We start from the raw sequence: 23,950 nt of genomic DNA, 5'->3' as shown, positions 1-23,950 counted from the left end.
CACCAACCAGCTCCCGCCTTTTTGCCCATTTTTGATTATCCGGGAGTGATGCGATGGTGACCATAGACTGATGGACGACGTGTCTCCTATTCCTTCCACTATGGAAAAGTGAAGCCAAAGCATCTCTGTATGGCTGCTCCCATTTTGAGTAAATTACGTCATTTGGAGCCCGAGTCTGCGCAGTAGAGATTCGTTTGGAGCCAGAGTCTGCGCAGTAGTGTCATGAGGTGGAGCCGCGGTATCAAACTCTCGCCCAAACTCCCGCAGACCCAATCAACTGTAACGACACGCCTCGTTTTTATAGCATCAAATTACTAGCTAAAATCAAACTTATCACAAAAACGAACAATTGAACATATATCAGCGTGATAACAACTACCTTAAATGACCAAAACCATCTTTCGGAAAATTGTATTGGAAGTGTAATAAATATTTTTTATTTTGACTCAAGTCCCATTCGTTTACATGGAGAGGGCGGGGTTTATGACCTGTACTGCAGCTAGTCACCAGGGGGCGATCAAAGAGCCTGCAGCTTCACTTTTCAGGATGTGTGAGGCACACCCGATCTGTCCTCACACACTCCATCTCTTTTTGGAAGCACAGCACAGTGCCAGTCTGAATTATTACCACTCAGTGGCTCAGTCTCTCTCTCTCTTTCTGGTACTGAGGGCAGAGGCACATGTTTAGATGATTGATAGATTTCCGCTCTTTTGTCAGTGAAGTGTGTTTGAATATGTTTGAAGTGTTGCAGCTAATATGCATATATAATATGCTAATAAAGTGGTTGGAAGCATTGTAGAAAATAATGTATTACAGTCTTGATTTTTTTTTTTCTGAACTGCAAGTGTCAAAACCAATTTTGTGAGCTAAATATTAGATATTGGCAATTAAATACTTAAAATAAATAAATAAATATATACATACATAAAATGTAGACAGCTATGCACCAGCCCTTATATAAACATGCTATTAATTATTCGATTGAAAAACGTTAATGTTACCATTTGATGGACGACATAAGTTCACAAAACTGAAGTAAAATGTAAAATTAAATTAGTTGTTTGATTTGTTATCAATTTGTTATTTAAGCAGTGTCTTCACATTTTGCTCTCAGCTTCTAGTGTAAATCAAAATGGCATTTATAATTGTATTACAATTTTGCATTGTAATACAATTTTGTTTCAATGTCTGCAGCTTTTTTTGTGCAATATGTGTCTGTTAAACAGAAGTAGCAATTTTTTCAACCTTTATAGCTCTTTTTAATCACTTAAACTGATGGTGTTCCAACTGACCTTGATCTTCCCTGTTCTCCACTATTAATTCAGTAAAACACCTTTACACCCCTAGAATCGTCACCACATTTCTCCCTGAATCCCTACCAAATCTACTGCAAGCTTTAGGAGGTCTGTTATCAGGGGAGGCAAGAGAGATGCGGCCTCCTGCTGTAACATTCCCCACTGGTGTCACTGTTGGAGACTATAACCTTTGAGTGATTTATACACTTTTTAACATAATATTTTGTAACATATTTTTTTATACTATTGATTATTTTTGTATCCAGTTTATTGAGGAGGCACTGCCTCCCTTGCCTCGTCGGAGTCAACACCCCTGCTTTCCAAGTGCATTTAACATAATGATCAAATGTTCAAAGGGGGAAGTCCTTAACTGATTTTTAGGCTTAATGGTCTTATCCACCTGTGTAATTTGATTCTTAAATGAATACAAATAAGTGTTTCACTGATACACAAACCCATTTCATTGGGTATCATAATGCAGAACACTTGACGTATCAACACTAATATTTCTGAAATTAAATAATCGGTACTGAATATTAGTGTCTTTGCGTTGTTTAGAGGATGCGGATACTATTGGTGTGAGAATTCCATTTACCCATCCATGAAATAGAAAACTATGGCATTGTTCTAAATGCATAGAATGATTTTATAGCTCTGCAGTGGCTTGATGTAAATTCTTTTAAAATCACTTTCCCCTGGAGATCCACAACCAGGTCCAGGTGAACAAAATATATAAGAACCAGAGGGGTAATCATACCACACTCCCTGGATGATTGCTTTTGCGTGCATCATAACGCATAAGCCCCATCAACGCCCAGCGGCAACATAACTTTGCGTATTGATTTGCTAAGAATTGGCAGACACAATGATTAGCTCTGTATGCCTAGGCTAATGGATTGTTTTATACTTCCCTTGCCCAAGAAACACTATCAGAGTAACCTTCAATTTATCATGAGAATGTGTGTTGGGATGACACTGAGCAGATCATTTCTTGTCAATGCTTTTGTAAAGCATCAGACTTTTTCAACATGAACAACTGACCCTCTGGATACAGATACCATACTGTCCCTTGCTGCACTCTTGCATTTACACAAGCAGTGATTTGATAAATGACTGTGCAGTGGCCTGATAACCCAGTCGAATATGCAGCCTTATAATACTTAAAGGAGAGTGCTACATGTCTAGATCTGCACTCCCGGGAGATGAGGCACCCACAGTGCTGGAAAATGAGTGAAAGTCAAAACCTGACCAAACCAACGAGATCATTTAGAAAGTGCTCCATTTTCCTTTGTCAAAAGTTTTATTTATTTATTTAAAGACTAAAAACACATCTGTTCCATCTTTATTTGACCCTCTAATTCTAGCACTTTCTATTCCATTTTAATTCTACTTTATCTATTTAGCTTCTTTTTTTATTTAAAAAAACTAACACTAGCTTTCTATTTTTTCTATTCTATATACTTGTTTTTCTTTGTGTGTGTGTGTGTGTGTATGTGTGTGTATAATATATATACACCTTGCTACGTGTACTGCGTTAGGTTAACCGAGACTTGTCATTTGCACTTATATACTGTTGCTCTTTTGTTAGTTTTGACTGCTTTTATTGTCCTCATTTGTAAGTCGCTTTGGATAAAAGCATCTGCTAAATGACTAAATGTAAATGTAAATGTAATTTTACTACCCTGAACTCTAAAAATATGTGGAACACTATGAAAGTTGTTACAAATATGGAACCAAGTAAACCACGTATATGTGTAATGGATGAGTTTGCTAAAGCAAATGAGCTGAACGATTTTTACCTTCGGTTTGAAACGCAGGATTTTTCGGATGAATGCAATCTAATTGTAGACTCTTTGGTATATGATGGGGATACTAGACTGGAGGTAGACAGTACCAAAGTGCAGTTATTGTTTCGTCAGTTGTGTACAAAGAAATCTAAAGGTCTGTCTGGATGGGATCTCTGCCCACCTTTTAAAAACTTGTGCGGTAGAACTTACTCCAGTTTGGTGTACACTTTTCCAACGTTCACTGGATTTACACAGAGTTCCTGCACTTTGGAAAAAATTTGTGATTACCCCAATACCTAAGAAATCACACCCATCTGAGAATAATGATTATAGACCTGTAGCGATAACTTCAATCGTTATGAAATGTTTTGAGAAATACATGGTGACTTTACATGGTGATCTTTATTATATATAAAAACATATAAAAGATTATATAAAATTATATTATATTGTATTGTATACTGTATATATACAGTATATACATACATACCTGATATGTATATATATGCAGGAATGAATCTTGCACAATAAGACCAAAAATGTTAATAGGGTAAAATTGGCTTTCATGTTTAAATGAATTTGCTTAATAAAACATTTTAATAAAAAATATTTATGTCTTCATACTCACTCATGTTGTAGTCAGGTGATTTAGCCACTGTTAATTACATTTTTGACCTGATTAAAACCAGTTCATGTCATGCTATCACATTAAGAACATGTTGAAGGAAACGGACTAAACTGACTTTCTCCCAGTGTAGAAGATACAGTCCCTGACATGTAAACGATAACAGAATGTGTTGACCAGCTGTTTCACGTCATAGCTTTGTATTTTCCAGGACTGGGTCAATCTGGTATGTAATATGGATTGTCGAACTCACACTCGAGTAGAACGGTTCTCCAGACACACAGATGACGTCTTGCTCTTGAATGGTGAGAATATCTTTGGCCAGGTGCAGACGAATATTGAAAGGCTCCTCGCTACCATCTTGAAGCAAATAAATCCCAGTCTTTGTCTGAAACAACCAGAGTCACACAAACATCTGTAATCCTCACTTGACAACATGAAGTTAATTAGCTGCGAAATTGATCGCATGATAAATAGCAAGGGCTTGTGTTTGCAGAGTCACGTTTGCCTGGCAGAGATACAGCTGAAAATTCATTGTCATTGCAGAATATTACTGCTAGACCATCTGGACTTGGTTATTCATTTGTGGAAGATGTTTTGCCTCTCCTCTCATCCAAGTGGCTTCATCAGTTATCTGATAGTGGATTAAACATCTTCACACCACACAATGTCATAATGACTGATGAAGCTTTTTGAATATATGACAAAATGTCTTCAACAAATGGATAATGAAGTCCAGATGCTCTTGAATACATTGCAGCTTGACAGAATGCCTGTCAGAGGCTTAAATGCGTCTTATCGGCTCCATATTTATTCAGTATTTACCGTAAGGCCTTTACTTCTGGAGATAAATGTTTGAGAAAAATTATATAAAAGTCATAAGGCACTGTGAGCACTTTAACTTCAAACTGCCTCGCAAGATGTAATTTTGAGCAATGAAACGTTCTTGTCCTACAGTAATCATTTAAAGTGCAGCAGAGAGGGCGAACTTAAATGGCACCGCTTTAACAGTTTTTAAATAACACTTCATTAATGGGAGTTTCTTCAAGTATTCCCACTTTCGGCCCTGTGGACTTGAAAATAATCTCTTTTCACACCATCATACACTGTCATTGGTTAAGTGTCTAATTTAGTGTTTAATGTCTAACAGTACATAATACACATGCAAGAGATGGGAATTCAATCATTTTTTGAAAGTTATGAACATTTCCACAACATCAGAAAAAGCAATTTTGGCATAATTAAATGGCCTATATTCAGGGTTATTACAGTTAAAACTGAAACTAAAATTAAAACCATATAAAAAAAACATCAGGTACTTTACTTTTCATTTTAATTTATTTTAACTTGATGTACTAAAATAACTAAAACTAAAGTATAACAATTAATTAAAACGTATATTTATATTTATAACTTATATTTCACTTATATAGACAAAAATACTAAAAAATAATTCAAAAACACAACAAAGTTACTAAAAACTTTAACTAAAATTAAAATGAAAACTGAAAATCTAAAAATAAAAACTGATTGAAAATACTAATAAAAATATAAAATATAAATACACACAAGTAAAAAATATTTTCACACTTTGTGTAATTGAAAAAAATGACAGCTTAATTAAAAATGATGCACAATAAAAAAAAAAAATCTGCTAAGTGATATCTATATGTAGCTTGATTTTTCTTTTGTTTTCTTCACATTTCAAACTTGTTAGTATTAATAAAAAAATTAACCTAAGGGACATAAAAGTGAAAAAACAACCTCAAACTCAATCTTTAGTGTGACATAATTATCCTCATTATAACTAATTGCATGATTTTGTACATTTACCGCATGGTAGCCAGTAACAGTCATGAAATCTGTCTCTCTTAGTTTATTATTTTGAACATCTTGATAAACTTTAAATAATTAAAATAATTATTTAGTTAGTTTGCTAGTCTGTCTATTAGAGGCATGTAAACATTTAGCCTTCATAAAATTATCTAATCATAATAAATTCAGAAGGAACTTACAGTGAAAAGAGACTGTATCCCTAGATAGTTTATTCAAGAACTTTTGTCAATACATATTTCATAATTTTACACTTAAATTTTTTTTTTTTGCCAACATCATGGTGCTTGCATTATTATTTCATTCAAGTTTTCTGATTTGAAATGTTGCATAAAACTGACTGTCTGTATATTTTGGCCTTTCCACTTGTCAGCACTGTAAAAAAAAACAAAAAAACAATAAATTCCTCAGGGACCAGTTGTGATGTAAGACTCGTTCCTATTTGGTTGGTAAGCAGCTGCTCATAAAGCAGGCAGAGAACAGAATTTTCTGTTGAGTCTGGCATCTGCATCATTGCACTTTCTTGCAAAGTCAGTCAAATACTTTATACCAGAATGAAATTTATTCCATAACTTTAGTTGCTAGGACACATGCTTGATTCTGTTGCCATGGCAATCAAGTGTCAGCCATTTTTAGTGTACCCTTGAGATTTTTAGTCAAAACATGCTCAGACATAGACTATGGCCATTCCAGAAGTGAAATTACTATAGTTTGTCTAGGAAGATTGCATTAATTCACATTAAGAAGAAGCGCAGCCAATATGATTCTCATATCGATGCTTCAGCAAAGTTAAAACACCCACAAGCTCTAAAAAAACACCCTACCATATTCCTTAACAAATGTAATCAAACATTTTATGAAAAAAAAAAAAAAAAAGCAATTCTTTCTGACCACAACATGTTGAATCTGGTCTTGCACATCATGTTTAAAAAGCACAGCAGTGTTTGTAAATAGATAGGAATACTTCTGTCTATACACACAAGACTTATCCTCCTCTGAGCGCTCATTAATCTTCCACACATAACCGCTCTTCTGTGTCCCCGTTTCTGAGCCCAAAAGCTATTAAATTTGCGCTCTCTGCATTCATAGTAGCCTTGTATCCCATCCCAAACTGCATTACTATAATGCAGGACCCACTGAATGTCTTGAATTTAAACATATCGAGAAGAACATCCAGATTAATGGACGATCAATATTTCTCAGTAGCCGATAGACACTGATATATAGGATATAAAGTACAGTCAGCCGGTCATTATTGCAAGTTTGCGGTGTTGAGAGCAATCGGGTCCTCCTCTGAAATCAGGAATAGTTTACCCCAAAATTTAAATTTGCAATAATAAATAATAAATAAATGAATCCATCATCATGACGTTTTTTAACTTCAAACCGTTGCTTCCAGCTAAAATCTGAGTCCTCTATCCATAATATTGCTTTCTCCAGTGAAAAATAATCATCTTGTCTGAATCAGGAGAGATATGTGCACAGATCAAGCACCGTTTACAAGCAGAAAACAGTTCTAAACCATTATTTGGGTGGATTCTGATGTGAGAGACAACAGGAGATGGACTTTTTCACTGGAGGAAGCGTTATTATAGAATATGGGCTGGTATTTTGGCCAGAAGCAATGGTTTAAAGTTAAATATCTCAATGATGGATTGTATCTAAAAAAAATGCAGATTTTCAATTATCGAGATGTTAACTGATGGACTGGAGTGGTGTGGATTACTTGTGGATTATTGTGATGTTTTTATCAGCTGTTTGGACTCTCATTCTGACGGCACCCATTCACTGCAGAGCATCCATTGGTGAGCAAGTGATGCAATGCTACATTTTTCCAAATCTGATGAAGAAACAAACTCATCTACATCTTGGATGTCCTATTTTCAGCAAATGTTCATGTTTGAGTGAACTATTCTTCTAATAGTCATACTAATTAGTACACACAAATTAGTTTAAAATGTGTTTATAATTGCTTATTATACAGTGCATAATAAAACGAATGAAATATAATTTATTTCACTTGATAAACTATTAACAATAACGATGATAATAATAACAAACAACTGAACATCTTTACATCAATTCATCATTTCAGTTACCCAGAAAAGCAACTGATATACAGCTTTGAAATATCTGATCAAGAGCGTCTAATAAATATATACATTAAACATAAAATAGGATTTAGCATAATGATGGCAAAGTACACTCTCAAAATAGCCAAATATTGATTATTCAGTCATTAAAGGGGTCATATGATGCGATTTCTATTTTTCCTTTTCTTTAGTGTGTTATGTAGCTATTTGTGCATGTATAAGATCTGCAGAGTTACAAAGCTCAAAGTCTCCCACAAAAGGATTTATTCTATCTAAAAGAGAAGGCTGATCCAGACCGGGCTAAAACGCCTCATTCAAACACGCCCCCACATCCGTCACGATGTGGAAATATTTGTGTAATGCCGCCCAACTGTTCACGCAAAGAAAGAAGGCGTGGTTTCAGGAACCGCAGTAGTGTTGATGCAGCCATGTCAGGGAGACGCTGTGTGTTTCTGTGCGAAAGCAAAAGCACTTTATTTGGCCTTCTGAAAGTAGATGGAACGAGGAATCATTGGTTAAGATTTATTTACAACAGAACAGCACAACCCAGATGTTCGAATTTGTGCAACGCATTTTATGGACGACAGTTTTGTGAACCTAGGAGAGTAGCCTACAAGGTTGGCTGTGCAAAGGCTATTTCTAAATAAAATGGGTCAAATTACGACTTTGCTATGACAATCTGGCGCTTATTCTGAATAAGCTAAGTATGTTTTCTTAATAGCCAAATACACAAAATAATGATCTTTAAAATAGCATCATATGACCCCTTTAATCCATATCTTCACAGAGTTTAATTATTTATAGCTAGATTAATTTTGTGGCATATCGCTTTTTACTTTCTATAACAGATCTTCTTTATAATCATTACATTAAGTCCTTATTATCATCAGAAAATTGAAAGTATTTCAGAGAATGAAACTGTAAATCTGTTGTCTGTTAAATAACTGTTTCCTAGTCTGCAAACAGAGGAATTAAAGCAATCCGTTTTTACCTAACATCTTTGTTCCCCAGTGGAAAGTCAACAAATCCATTTATTTGATCGATGTGCTCCTGCCTCCCTCCACGACTGCAGCGAGTATTTATTTGGATAGAGTTTTGTACAACAAATAACACTGAAATAGATCTGTTACAAGTTGTATGCGAACACTACTTTATCTAAAATAACAAAGTGTTTCAACAGCGGCATTTAAAGCAATACTTACCTCTTCATTTGAAGTCTTGAAATCCATGTGCTAAGGTCAGAGAAACAGCCCTTAGAGAGCAAACATGAAAAAGAAAACCGATCATAATGTAATGAGAACAAGTTGCATTAGCTCAAGCTAAATGTTACTGACCTTCAATGATAAATGGTGTTTGCAATGAAAGTTGCATATGTTGCAAAGAAAAGAAAAAATCATTATAGATAAATGAAAATGCATTCGAAATTAATCATTGGTTTGTTCATGCAGTGCGAGAGAAATACACAACTTTGCCTTGCGTGAAAGCGCATTTGGATGTGCAAAAATGTAATCAAAACTCTTCACAGCAAATTTGTTTTGACAAATAACAACAGCATCTGGACGTGCAAAGCCAAAGAGAAGGATGCGCTTTGATATTGGGTGTAAAAACTTTTTCTAAAACTCCTAAAAGTGCTACATTTTTATTTTGTCACTCCTTTGCTAACATGCGGGTGGCAGAAAAGATTAACCAACCATAAAGCAATAACCATTTCGGAATACGAATGCAAATGTGGCATTTCAAGTTGCTCGGAGGCCTACTAAATAATTCAGTGAGAGTTATTGTCAAACAATATATCAGCCTGTTTGAGATGGTTTCTGAACATGTACAGCAATTTCTGGTTTGCTGTACATGGTCTGCTTGAACGCTTCATTGTGCAATAAGGATATGGCATTCAAACAAACCCTATGGTCAAGGCTGGTGCTAATGTTATTAAACCAACAAGTGATAATAATATCTTTGTTATGGATGTCAAACCACGGTGAATTGCATCTCTAAAGTTCAGGATAATAATTGAATCATACTAATAATAATACAGTGTCGTCTTCTGAACGACACAGAAGGCTGAATCTTTCAAAAACACATCTAGATCACATTTTATCATAAAAAATATAAATATTTCCTTTGATTTTGGGATGAAATATGACTCAGACATGCTGTTTGTGAGATTCAACCAGCAACACATTTTCTGGTACACAATGATTTGTACTGGATGAATAAATCACTGGAGGCATTTCCTGCTGTGTTATTCCAGTGCTATTTTATAAACGTCTTAATAATTCATATTGCAAAAAGAATCACACAGCAGTAGCTGACCACAGTGCTGTTGCTGTTTAGAATTAAAATGCTGCTTAGAAGTACTAGTGAGTGCTAGGATTAAAACCGTCCTGAAGATTGCTTCACAGAGAAATCACTTCTGCTATTCCATCTCCCAGAGTAGCTCAAATTAAAATCACAACCAGCGGAGCACATTTAATCAGAACAATCTCATAATTTGCACAGTCTGAATCCACTCAGCGGGGCAAGTATGGAGGGATTACAGCTCTATCTGGCAGTTTTCTGTGGAAGCTTGTTTCTGCATGGGATACATTTTTTTGTATGTAATTGCAACTGTTTATATCACAATTTAGAGTTTACATCTCACAATTCAGTTTTTTTTCTGCCACATAATAAATGTGCTTTTTATCTCACAATTCTGTCTTCTTTCTGGCAATTCTGAGTTTATATCTTGCAATTCTGACATTTCTTCACAGAATTGCGAGTTTATAGCTCAAAAATCGGACTTATTTTCTCAGAATTCTGAGTTTATATCTTGCAATTGCATTTCTTTTGTTTCTGACATGGAATAAAAAATAAAAAAAGGTAACTGTGACTTTTTAACTCACAATTCCGACTTTTTTTCTTGCAATTACAAGTTTATATCTCACAATTCTGACTTTTCTAATCACAATTGCAAGTTTATATAAAATTGCAAGTTTATAAGTTTATCGCGCAGTTCTGAGTTTGTATGTAACAATTCTGAGTTAATATGTCTTAAATCGGAGTTTACACCTCACAATTCTATTGTTTTTGTATCTGCCACAGAGTAAAAAAATTAAAAAGGTTTTTTATCTCAGAATTCTGACTTTTTTCTCGCAATTGCAAGTTTATATTTTGCAATTCTGATTTATTTTCTCTGAATACTGAGTTTATATCTCGCAATTGCTTTTTTTGTTTCCGCCACATAATAAAAAATAAAAAAGTTAACTGCGACTTTTTATCTCACAATTATGACTTTTATTCTTGCAATTGCAAGTTTATATATTGCAATTCTGACTTTTCTTCTCAGAACTGAGAGTTTGTATCTAAAATTCTGATTTTATATTTCACAATTCTAATTTTAAATCTCGCAATTTTGACTTGTTTTCTCAGAATTTTGAGTTTATATCTCGCAACTGCATATTTTTTTGTTTCTGCCACAGAATAAAAAAAAAAAAAGGTAACTGTGACTTGATTGTGATCTCACAATTCCAACTTTTTTTCTCGCAATTACAAATTTATATCTCACAATTCAGATTTTTCGAATCAGAATTGCAATTTCATATCGCACAATTCTGAGTTTATATCTCGCACGACTTATTTTTTCAGAATTCTGAGTTTTTATGAATTCAGTCAGAATTCAATTTTTTTTCAGCCACAGATTTTTTTTCTATCTCACAATTCTGACTTTTTTTCCTCAGAATTACACTTGCATATCTCAGAAATGCAAGGAAAAAAGTCAGAATTGTGAGATAAAATGTTGCAATTACCTTTTTTTATTATTATTTTAGAAATCTAGTGGCAGAAACAAGCTTCCATGGTTTGCACTATATTTTGTCGGTATTCCGAACGCAAGGACAGCCTGGCTATTTTTCCCCACTTTAATCAGCGTGTTTTTGCTCTAAGAGTGCTTGAATGGTAAAATGTTGGAACATTTCTCCATAAGTGACATGTGGCATAAGATACCTTCATAAGCGAGATATACTGGCAAGCCCTTGGATTCCAAATTCCCCATTATATATAAAAAATTGACAAAAAGCCATCTCTGTGATGAACCTTGTCCTCACATGGAGTGCACTTAAGAGGAAATAGCAATCTGGGGCTCATAACGGAGAGGATATGTGTCTCCAAAGCAGCAATGGTGAGTACCTCTTGAGTGCCATCTGTCAAAATGAGCTACATGCCCCTTTAAAACCTCTGAGCTGGAGGAGACGTCGCGGATCGCTCAGAATTTCCACCACGGATCGATTCCAGCTAAGAAAGTCCTGGCAGAATACACAAGGCCTTCAGACAGCGGCTTTATGAATAATTCATTGCCGTGGCAAGAACGAGTGTTCCCTAATAAACATCTCTATGAGGTCTACAGGTCTTTCCACTCACGTGCCATCTGCAGCTTCCTTCATACGGACCGAGAAAAGCCAATAAGTTTAACGTGTGGCTAATGAAATCACTCTCATTGTCATCTATCAAAGACACGGCAGAGGAATGCGCAGAAGGACGCTCAATAGTTGCAGAACATTTTAAAAATATTCATTATGATTTTATTGATTCGATGCAACTCGAATCTGTTTTCATAGTGGCCTAAGGCAGTCACTAAAGCACTTTTTGGCTATAGAATCTAATAAACCAACATAACATGTCGCAAACAATGACAAAAGACACAGAATATGCTAGCTGATGAAATTAGTTTCTTCACGAATAAGAAACTTTTAGCGCTCTAATAAAGCCATAACAATGTCACAAAACAGGTCATTTTTCACCTCAAAAAAATTTAGGATATTTTGCTTTGTGACATTACGAAGCACATTTCTCCCTAAATTCGCATTACCATAATGCATTCAGACATTTTAATTTCATTTATTTTGACATTTTTATTTTTTTAATGGTAATTCTCATTAGATTATAAAAGTAATCATTTTTAATCATTTAATTTGTAAAGAATAGTTTATTAGAATGTAGATTGTTTTAAAAAAAAACATTCTATTGCATTTTTATTAATTCAATGAAGCTTGAATCTGCTTTCATAGTGGCCTAAGGCAGTCTCCCAGGCACTTTTTGGCAATAGAAACTAATAAATAAAAAATGACACCACAAAAAATCATAAAAGACACAGTATAACATAAATCTAGAAACATAAGGTTTGTTTTAAAAATTACCCAAATAAAAAACTTTTAGCACCCTAATAAAGTCATAACAATGTCAGAAAACATGTTTAAGTCATATTCACCCCAAAAAATTAGGAAATTTTGCATTGTGACATTATGAAGCACATAAATTCTCATTACCGTAATTCATTCACTAATTCTTATTATGTTTAATGGTGATTCTCATTACATTCTTATTACTCTAAGTAAATTATCTGAATTATTATTTTTTCTTTCTTATTACTTCTCACATTACAATAGTAAGAGTGGGAACCTATGCTTAACTGTGATGAAAATAAAGTCACAAAGCTTGTACAAATAATGGGTTTAGTTTTGTTAATGCAAAATATAATTTAATATTTTTTTCTATAACCCAGAATCATGAGATACTCCTTTAAACACTAGCACTTTGTATTTTATAAAACTATTACCATGTATTATTACAGTACTGGTTTATTAAAAACAACACCATATGCTGTACTGCAGAAAAAAAAATCAATACCAGGGTCATTCGTATACATTCAGAGCTCATTAAACTGCAATTGCAGAGGCTTGCGACCAAAAATAGAAATGTTGTTGGGTGTTCTTTACCGTGACTACATAATATACTATGTGTTGTTTCTATGCTTTGCTTTCTCTCAGTAACATGCCTGGCATTCAGCTCATATACAGTTTCACACTGACTCACTCGCTTTGCCGTTCTGTGAAAATGAGATGTGATTTGCATGCTAACAGGCCAGTGCAGTATGGCGGGGTTTTTTTTCATCCGCAACATTATTTTAATACAGGCACCTCATCGGTTTGCTGTCTCGCAACAATTCTTTGAGCCTTCTGGGAGATGTCGCTAACAATTCCTGACGTTTCCTGCATTGCAATGTCCATAGTGAAACACAGCGTTCCTCTCGTTAGTACAAGAAATAGAGCTTAATATGTTGTCTAATATCATGACAGCAAATTTTAATTTGGCTAAGATGTTCTTAAAGGAACAGTCCACTCAAAATTTAAATTCCAAATCACTGTCACTGTCCGTGAAACACCAAAGGAGATGCTGACACTGCTCTTTTCCACCCAACAAACAGTTATAGTGGCTGTCAAGCTTCAATAAGGACAAAAAAGCACCATAAAAATCCCATAAAGTAGCAACTGTAGCACTCAAAACTCGGAAGAACGAAAGTCATGCCGGTTTGGAATGGCACGAGGGTGAGTATATGATGACAGAACGTTTAAGATCCTTTAAGATCACCTACTCAGCAAAGGAGTCGATTTGTCAAGCTCCAGCTAGAGGCCTGGGTATTTTCAGCTTACCTCCAGGGAAAGATCTTCAGCACAGCACAGCATGGAGGTCAAGCCATGGGGAAGGAGGCCGGGGAGTCTTTGCAGGTGCTGGTTAAAGGCTGATGTTTTTCTTTTCTTCCTTTCTTTATTACAAGGTTTTGGCCCTCAGGCCCAGCCAGAGTCCTACAGCTGCTGGAGTAAAACAAAGAATTAGTAAGGTACAACGGTACAACCAATCGATTAGCAAGTTTGATTCGGTTATCTAGATTTTTTCTTTAATATATTTTTGCTCTTTTTAGCATTCAAACTTGAATTAACATGCAGGCAGCGTGCTGCGCTTTCACCATTAAGGCAGTTTGCACGGTAAAAGCTTCTCTAAAAAGTCGTTTCTTTAATTTCATCTCCTGCTGCTACAGAGTGTCATCTTTAAAATGCCCCACCATGAACGCTGTATCAAGTGAAAAATCAAGACTCAGGCATTCTGTTTCATTCAAAATAAGTCATCTGTCAAGCTGTTTTTTTTTTTCCGAATTTAGTTGCATTGGTCTGATTTCAGATGGAGGTCTGTTAGTTAATGCAACTAAATAAATTCAACTAACCATATAATATTGCAGTTAGTATAATAAAATTAATAGGCTTCAACTTTTAAAGCAATAGAAAACAACAAAAATGAAGTTCTGTCATCATTTACTCCCCTTCATGTCATTTCTTTCTGCTTCTACATTAAATAAGATGTTTAACAGAATGCTTTATGACCCTTCGGTATCTTATAAGTGCTTAAAGCCATATGATACCTTTGCCTTTGTGAAATGTAAGTTATTCACTGAAAATATTCCATTGCTTGATAGCTGTGGTAACTATTCACTTTCATTGTATAGTAAAGAGCAATTAGAAAATTCTGCTATGACTAACTCCTTTTGTGCTGCATGGAAGAAAGCTATTAAAACGGTTTCAAAAGACACGAGGGGGAATAAATTATAGTGAAAGTTTCATTTTTTTAGTTAAACTATTTCACTTAAATAGAGAAGAAAATGCTTTTTAAAAGCTTTGCATCCAATCAAATAATTTGGCACAAACTCGTCCAGCTAGTAATAATTAATATTAATGTATTTGTAAATGCATTCATAAATTAATTGATTAATATTAATATACATATAATATCAATAATGTTAGTATAAACACTACTCACATCAACACCAATAGTTATTGCTTTTAATACTTTTATATTATAATTTTGTAATATACATTTTACAATTTTATATTATATTAATACTGTTTTATATTTATATAATACTAGTACTATAAATTCAAATAAATCATGAAAATGTTCAGTGTTTGATGCAGTTTAAAACAGCTGCTCTATAAGATATTTTGGCCTCTTTATGTGAAAACGAACAAATCCGAAAATACTTGGTTAGTAATGCATTGTTGCTGTCTAGAGAACACATCAATCCCCCAGTTGTAATGGTTTTAGCTTTTCTTCAGGACTTTGAAAAGAAATATTGAATTCTGGTAATTGCATTTAGTGGCTAGCATTGACAGCAAAACAATCTAAAGCAATTGACATCTCCTCCATTGTGAGCCTCGTCTTTTTCTTCCTCGTTCTCTGAGAGAGAGATTCCGAACACACAAAGCACACAGTCAATACGGTTCAATGAAAACAGCGGGCTTCCAACAACATGACCAGCCTTTAGATTCATAATGTTAGTGCATGATTGCTTCCAAACTATTCAGCTCCGAGACAGTTTGCTAGTTTACGAGCATTATCTGCAGGAATAGCACAAGCATTAAACTATTACATCTGAAAGCATTCGGTTAAGAAGCCATGGATGAGCTCCAAAAAAAGTAACAAGACATATGTTTTGTAAATTGCCTACTGCATTAACTCAGTCTTGGAGTTTGCAGAGGTTTATTTCAACAGAACATAATGCAATGAGATCTCCCATCCTGAAGCTAATTTGTCCATGGCCGTTCTGTGCACGTTTCTACATGCTGAGTGAGCTCTACTTCACACATTTAATTTCACAACCCCATGATTTCCCCTCTGAAATGTCTAAAATAAAACCATTAATTGTCATTGTTAAAACTGCATTATGCATGGCCGACTCATATTTTGCTTCATATATGTGTGTGCCATTACAAAGGCCATTTATTAACTCTAAATGTGGGCAACAGAACATCTCGGCATGTCTTCATCCATTAGTGAACTATCCTGGCCGACTAACCTCTGCGTTTTTCGCTGGCTGACATCTTTAACCTTTTCTTGGATAAAATGCTGCAATTGTAACTATAACTTGGCTGTTGCTGTAAAACAGTTTATTGTGGTCTCCACCGGTCACAGTGGACTGGGAGCTCATGTACTTATCACCATCATAATGGCCAGACCGTTGGACCGCCACAAAAGCTATTCATTTCTGCGAGACCCTGGTGCAACAGCAACTCAAAGGGTTTACATTTTTTACTGAGCAACTAAGATCCAGACGAAATTACAGAAAAACGTTCTGGCAGTAACCGTGGAACTGTATTCAGGGCTCAACAGTGCAAGCGTTTCACTCACATTTGCGACTATAAATAGACGTGTATTGTAAAACGTATTGAGAAGCATGTGCGCGAGTCCTTAAAGGGATAGTTCACCCAAAAATGAAAGTTCTGTCATCATTTACTCACCAACATGTTGCTACAAACCTGTATGAGTTTCTTTCTGCTGTTGAATGCAATGGAAGCTATTTTGAAGAATGTTGGGAACCAAACAGTTATCGGTAGCCATTGACTTCCATAATATTTTTTTCCATACTATGGAAGTCAATGGGTACCGTCAACTGTTTGGTTACCAACATTCTTCAGAATGTTTTCTTTTGTGTTCAGCAGAAGGAAGAAACTCATACAGGTTTGGAACATCTTGACGGTGAATAAATGATGACAGAACTTTCATTTTTGGGTGAACTATCCCTTTAAAGAGACTTTGAAGTCCAAAAAAGTGCATCCATCCATCATAAAAAGTGCTCCACATGGCTCTAGGAGGTTAATACAGGCCTTCTGAAACAAAGCAATGTGTTTTTGTAAGAAAAATATCCATATTTAAAACTTTATAAACCGGAATCTCTAGCTTCTAACTGTCTTTCAGTTTAAACAATTCAGTTTTATGAAGTTTAAGGTCATAAAGTTTTATGAAATTTAAGGTTATAAATATCTTAAATAGTATAACAAATGTCATCATTTCAGGAGGTCTTAAATTTTGAGAATTGAAAATCAGAAATTCCAATACAACCTAATGTGATTATTAAACTTCAAAACGCTATGATTTAACTAAATACATATGGTCACTGCATGTTTCAAAGTAAAAACATTGCACTGTTGCACGTTTTATAGTCTTGGTTTCAGAGCAGTTTGCAAACAATGTATACCGTGCATTTATGCCAATATATTATTTATGATTGATGAATATGACAACGTTTACTTTATGGTGTTTATATTGTTATAACAAGCAATAGCTAAGCATATACATTTCAAAATAAGAGTCCCTGTGTATTTTTGGCTTGTTTATAATTAAAAGTCCTGCATTGTGCATTCGATTTTCAATTTTCAATTTTCCCCTAATTATTAAACTGTATTGGGCATTTAATTCAACATAAACTCTTCTGTCTGGGCTGCTAGTATAATTATTGTGCCAATACTTTTACTAGTAACAGCACAATAATTTGTTTATTACAGTATATATAGTTTATACCGTTTAAGGCATGCCTATAAATAATTACATAACTATTAAATACAGTTTGAAGCAGAAATATTTAAAAACCTAGTGTACTTTTTGTATTTTAATAAATTAATTTTTGCTTGTAAATGTCTCCTTGTATTATTTTTAAAGGAACCATTATTTGATCAATTTTCATTGCAGTTTTGAATGCGCTCCTAAATATTGAAACTTATTTCAACACATGTGCTCCATGCAACTGCACATAAAAACACACTGTGATATAAACCTTGCTGGCATGAGGAGCTGACTAACCATATGCAGTTAATGTTTCCTTTAGGAATGAATCTAATCTTCCCACCCGCATACACTCAGAAACAAGAAGTCAAACGGTTGGCTCGCCACGCTGCTGTCTGTGACGCTGATGCCCTATCAAGGTCGATGTTTTTCACCGGGTTTCTCTCAAGCAGGTGAGTGAACATGCTCCCATGAGATGTAAGCCAGAAAACCACATTTTATCTGTGTATTTCACAGCCAAGACACGGAGAGAGCAAACACACTCACACTGCTCTGGGCACTGGGCATTTCCACCGCCTGGAAATGAGGCAAAACCACCACTGCTGTGCCACGGTTCAAAGTGATTTTCAACCGTAGTGTTTGTTCAAATAACACGGTTGTTTTCTATTCGATATTATGCATAAAATGAGCTTATATTGGCTAAATTATATTGCTAGATGTATTCACATTGCTTTATTTCAGCAAGCAACTAATACAATAAATGATCTGAAGCTTATATTTACTATTAGAAGAGTCTGTTTTATGTTGCACCATCTCACAGCAACAAAAGTAATGCACTGTTTTTTAGCCTGCACTTCTAAACAAAAACATCACTTATAACAAAAATACTACCATGTTTTTTGGGCATGATCCATGTTATTCTTTGAACCATTATGTAAACGCATGGTACATTAATATGGTAATCAGTCAGTTGCATGGTATCATTACCAGAAAATTACAAATGATTCCTTTAATGTTCCAGTTTGTTCTAGATGGAAATGAGATTAATTGTAGAGCAAACAGAGACTTTTATGAGCAAATTTCATGCTTGCCCAACAATGTCTCAAATGTGCCAGATTAAGTTAAATAAAAAAATTTAAATAAATTAAAAGTCAAAGATCTCAATAAAATGTGTCTAATATATTACCATCTATAATATAATATTTAATTATATAAGCATTTCTGACTTAGAAGTCATTTCTGACTTTCTTGACTTTTAATTAAGTCAATTACTTCTAAGACAAAATTATTCAAGATATAACGCTATACTCTTACTGTATCAATGATTGTCTTATTTGTTTGTTTCTTTCATTAATATATACATGTATATATCATTACCAGAATTGTTTTTAATTACAAATGTGATCACTTTAATATCTCAATTTGTTCTCATAGATATTACATTATATATATTTGTGTGTGTGTGTGTGTGTGATTTTTTAATTGTCTAATATAATAACATGTCTAATATAATATTTAATGATATAATATGAGCATTTCTCACCAGTTACTTCTAAGACATTATTATTTGAGCTATCATATATCAACGTTAATTTTATAACATTATACTCCTACTGTATTAATATTTTTTTCATTTGTTTATTTCATAGATATATATGTCATATGTATATATCATTACCAGGATTTTTTTCTCTTTAATATCTCAATTTGTTCTCATAGATGGACACAAGATTAATTGGCAAATTTCATGTCCATTTATTCTTTTGAGCAAAAGAGCCCAACAATGTCGCAAACTGTGCTCACATTTGCCAAGATACCTGCAATTAAAATTAAGTTAAATAAAAAAATTAAAAAAACTTTTTAAAACATATAGAATCATTTTTTTTTAAATATCTAATAATATTTATCAAATAATATTTACTAATATAAAATAAATACATTCAATTTCTGCCTTTCCTAAGAAGTTTTAGGAGAAACATCTGAGACAATGTTAACTGAGAGTTCAGTAAGTCGCAAAATTTATGAAAGAGCAACCAAAGTCTGAAAACTACAATAATCAAGTAACTCTTTCATCTATGAATAAAATGTAACAAGATTCCACCACGTAAGATTAGCAAAAGACATAAACACATATTTGAGGATCTCATTTCAAGTAATGATAGAAATGTCATATTGACTCAGATCTGTTAGGCCTGATCAAGTGTTTCTCAACTTTCTTGACACTGTTGCTCTGTTGAACACGCTTAGGGTGAGCAATGCAAAGGTCACTGCAGAGAGCCTGGACACGGCATTACGCTTGATTAAAATTTCATCCCAGCTTCATCCCTTCACATTATCCTGCTCTGACATCTCATTGCCAAAAGCCACCCTTTCCTGCCCGCTGGGCGGGTGTCTGTTTAGCCCTCATTAGTTAATACACTGGCGAGACCCGCTGGCCTACATCACCACACCAAACCACATCGACATAGAGGCAACAATGGGAATGAGGCTCGGTAAATTAGCAAATGGCAGATTTATAGACTCAAGTCCTGACCTCTCTCTCCATGATGGATGACTTTTGGCGAGGCAGTGCTTGAAAGCACTGTGGAGGTGCCAGAAGAAACCTAATGTACACATGAGACTCATTACACCAACAAAGATGGGTAATTACTGCCGCTGTCAGACCAAGCCGTACCATTTATTCAAGACCAAGACAAAGTTTGGTTTGTTTATGAGTTAACGTTAGCAGACTCTCTCTTCAATTGTCAGCGAGACCAGCCCATTAAAAACACAATAAATTAGCTGTGTTGACATGAGACTAACTGGCACACATTAGTAAACATGATGAGCGCAGCTGAGGCGGATAACTCGCGTTTCTGATGACAATCAAGATTAATATTTATGCATGGACCTAATTTTGTTAGGAATGCAACAACTGACACATAATTGAGAATATGAAATCTTATAGAAACACTAGCAAAAAATACCATGTTTTTAAGCATGCATAGCGTAGTAACGTGATATTTCAATGTGTGATCATTCTAAGAGCTGCACGAGTAATCTTATGCTCTACCAATGTAAACAAACATGGCCACGTCTTTGGTAGTAATTAAACACTTAGCGAATTTTATCAATGATAAAACGTTCATTATAAATGTTTAAAAATAGTTTAACTGATATAACAGTGCAACAACTCCGGGACTTTTCGCTGTTTGTCATTGCACAGTCTGAACAATACTGGTGTGAAGTTTTCAGTGACTCTTTCTTTCTTTTACATTTTTACGCCACTAGGTAGCGACAAGTGACTGTCTTTATTAGTCGTTTGAATCATTCATTCAACCGATTCGTTTAAAACACTGATTCATTCAGGAACAAAACAGGGCTGCGTTTCCCAATAACGTTGTCACTTAGCGCACTACAAAGACTCTAAAATATGTCTTAACTAAAGGTATACCTGTTCTAGGCGTGCTCCCCGAACTATACCTTAGGAGGCTGCTTAAAGTCACCATGAAATCGAAATTGAAAATTCTTATTTTTTAATGGAATACTGTAGTGTTTATTATAAATAATTTATAATTTAAAAACGTTAACCTCCCCTCCCCCTCAAAACGACTCATCTTCTCTTCAGGTCACGAGCTATGTCGCAAGGGTGGACCTAGTGACGTGAGGGGTAAACGCTGGGATAAACGACAGGGGGAACATTCAGGCAGTCTCAATCTCTGTCGCGCGTGCTGTTTGGGCATGTTTTGTGCCATTGATCGTCATCGTCATCCTTAATAAATAAAACATTTATTCATGCTTATATCATGCTATGCTGTGAATCCAGTGGAGAGAAATCCCCCACCACTAACTGCAAACTGGCATTCAGATCTGCCTCCATTTTGTTTGCAACGCCCCACCTTCCAACGATCCAATCAATTCCCGAAGGACGAAATCAAGTCTCGCCCTCTCATTTCAGATGCCGTTTCACTCGGATATACGTCACAGTAGAGAAGAAAAGACAATCGCAACTTCCGTTTCATGCCGACTTTAAGATATACCTCCTTACATGCGACGTTACCAGGTGCTGTCCACGGCAGTGGTGCTGAATTGGTTGATATCGATGCCTCGAGAATCGATTATTCATTCTATGCACGGGCTTCTTCAGTGCGTTATGTGAGAAAACGGTGTTCTTTATAAAAGAAGTGTTGATTTTAAATAAAGACACGGAACTCTTTCCTGTTAGAACACAACGAACTTGCATGAAATTTTACTTTCGATTTGCAACATACATCACGTCAGGGAATAAAACCAAGAAAGAAAAATATATGCCCAGAGCACCTCCCAGTGGTCACAACATAAAATACAAGGGAAAAAAACCTACACGAGGCTGCTTAATATTTTAACAGCTTTTAACAGAAGAGAGATGAAAAAAAAACACCTTGGGTTTACACAAGTCCAACAGAAAAACATTCAGGTAAGAGTGCTCATTTACTACACAACCAGGGCTGATTGCCCAGCAGCCGCATCACATGTTGGTATAAATCACTAATTTATTTTATTGAATGAGCTACTCAATAAAAGTGCAGCATGGGAAACATATAATCAACAGCTAACTATGGCGGAGAAAAAAGAGAGAAAGAGGAGAGCCGCCAGCAGCTGAATTTCGGGGCTGAGGGGGTAGCTCCGTCAAGTTTGTCTCTCTCTCTCTCTTTTTTTTTTATAATTTCTTTATCTTTATTTTTTTTAAGAATTGCAGCTTAATTGAACACTGGGTGTATTACTTCAGAATTACTTTCGTATAGACTGAGATGTAAAGTATCAACAGTGATAAGGTAAAGCTAAGACTGGTCCAGAACAACCTTACGAAAGTATGACTTACAGAAGGTATACCTAGCTAAGGACGTTTCAAGAAACCCATATTAACGATAAGGTGCAATTTAAGGCATAACTTAAGAATGACACAGCGTTAAGAAGGTTTCGGGAAACGCAGCCCTGGTCTTTACATTCATTCAACTGATTTTTATACGAGACGAGCGAAGCAATTGATTGTTTTTTGAGTGAGTCAATACTGAGTGCGTTTATATGCACCCTCTTAATGTGATTATAATGAGATTTTGGCAATATTGCGATTAAACTTTACCTCATGTAAACGCAATACTTCAATTTAAATAATGAGATTAAACTCATAATCGCAGCAAGCATAATCGTATTAACATAGGTGGCGTATGCCGATTTTAATCGAAATATACAGGCATGTAAACACCTTAATCGCAGTATTGCCGCTCTGACCAAAGTGCACATGTGCTTGTGACAGGAATGACCACAATTCTTAGCGAATAATAAGAATAATGGAAATTGCATGTAAACGGGAGTGAAGAGCTTTGCTCTTGACATGTAAACATCATAATGCGATTAAGTCCTTACTCTGATTATTGGAAATAATCGCATTATTCGTGCGCATGTAAACGTAGTCACTGAACCGATGATTTATTCACTTAACCAATGTTATTTCAGTTTTATTTATACCACTATATTTATTATTATTTTGAATTAACATTTTTTTTCTTTTAATTTTTAGCAATTGTTATGTGCTTTTGCCATTTTTATTACTTTTTTAATATTTCTATTTAGGTTTAATTTATTAATTTATATTTATTATTAATTTATACATTTATTTATTTAACACACATACTGTATCTCTTTTTACATTTCCTAGCATTTGTACGTAAGTTTAATTTATTAGTTTTAGTTCAACTTTATTTTTTAATTTTTTTTATTTATTTCCATTTAGTAATTTTAGTTCTTCAATTTAAACTTATTTCAGTAAGTTGCCACGGCAACATTTCTAATTTTCATTTCGTTTATGTTTTTAATCTAATATGTATATTTGACTTTATTTTAGCTTTATTTCAGTTAACAAAAATGTTTTTAAGTTTAAATGTTATTTTTACTTAACAATAATATTCATGTTCCAAACACTTGATTAGTTTGATTAATTTAAAAACAAAACAAGTGACACTTTTTTTTTTTTATGAGTGAGTCATTAAAAAATGGTGTTTATGAAAATATATATATATATATAAATATAAATTTTGTTTGTTTTTTTGTTTTGCTTAAGGTTTTGTAAATCACTGATCAAGCCATCTTGTGATCCTCAGGTAACAGAAAATTGTACATATATTTATATATGAATATACTATAAACTACAACAGG

At 34.6% G+C, this 23,950-nt stretch overlaps 1 protein-coding gene across 3 annotated transcripts in view; it reads right to left on the bottom strand.

Annotated features, from left to right (window-relative positions):
• LOC107677318 (gamma-1-syntrophin-like) overlaps positions 1-23,950 on the bottom strand; it is a 58,323-nt gene that overhangs the window by 29,196 nt on the left and 5,177 nt on the right. For 2 of the 3 annotated variants that reach the window (XM_016472195.1, XM_016472196.1), the window contains exons 2-4: positions 14,098-14,259; positions 8,836-8,865; positions 3,961-4,095 (exon numbers count right to left, since the gene is read on the bottom strand). In XM_016472195.1, the coding sequence (XP_016327681.1) occupies positions 3,961-4,095; positions 8,836-8,865; positions 14,098-14,130 (198 nt within the window). In that variant the 5' untranslated portion in view covers positions 14,131-14,259. Of the gene's footprint in view, positions 1-3,960; positions 4,096-8,835; positions 8,886-14,097; positions 14,260-23,950 lie in introns of those variants that run through there. The other variant, XM_016472197.1, reaches the window with a different exon arrangement.

Source organism: Sinocyclocheilus anshuiensis, unplaced genomic scaffold (assembly GCF_001515605.1).
Source record: "Sinocyclocheilus anshuiensis isolate Anshui unplaced genomic scaffold, SAMN03320099.WGS_v1.1 scaffold392, whole genome shotgun sequence".
NCBI classification, from domain to species: domain Eukaryota; kingdom Metazoa; phylum Chordata; class Actinopteri; order Cypriniformes; family Cyprinidae; genus Sinocyclocheilus; species Sinocyclocheilus anshuiensis.
Note: the sequence above shows the minus strand (reverse complement) of the source record. Positions and strands in the feature narration are given on the sequence as shown.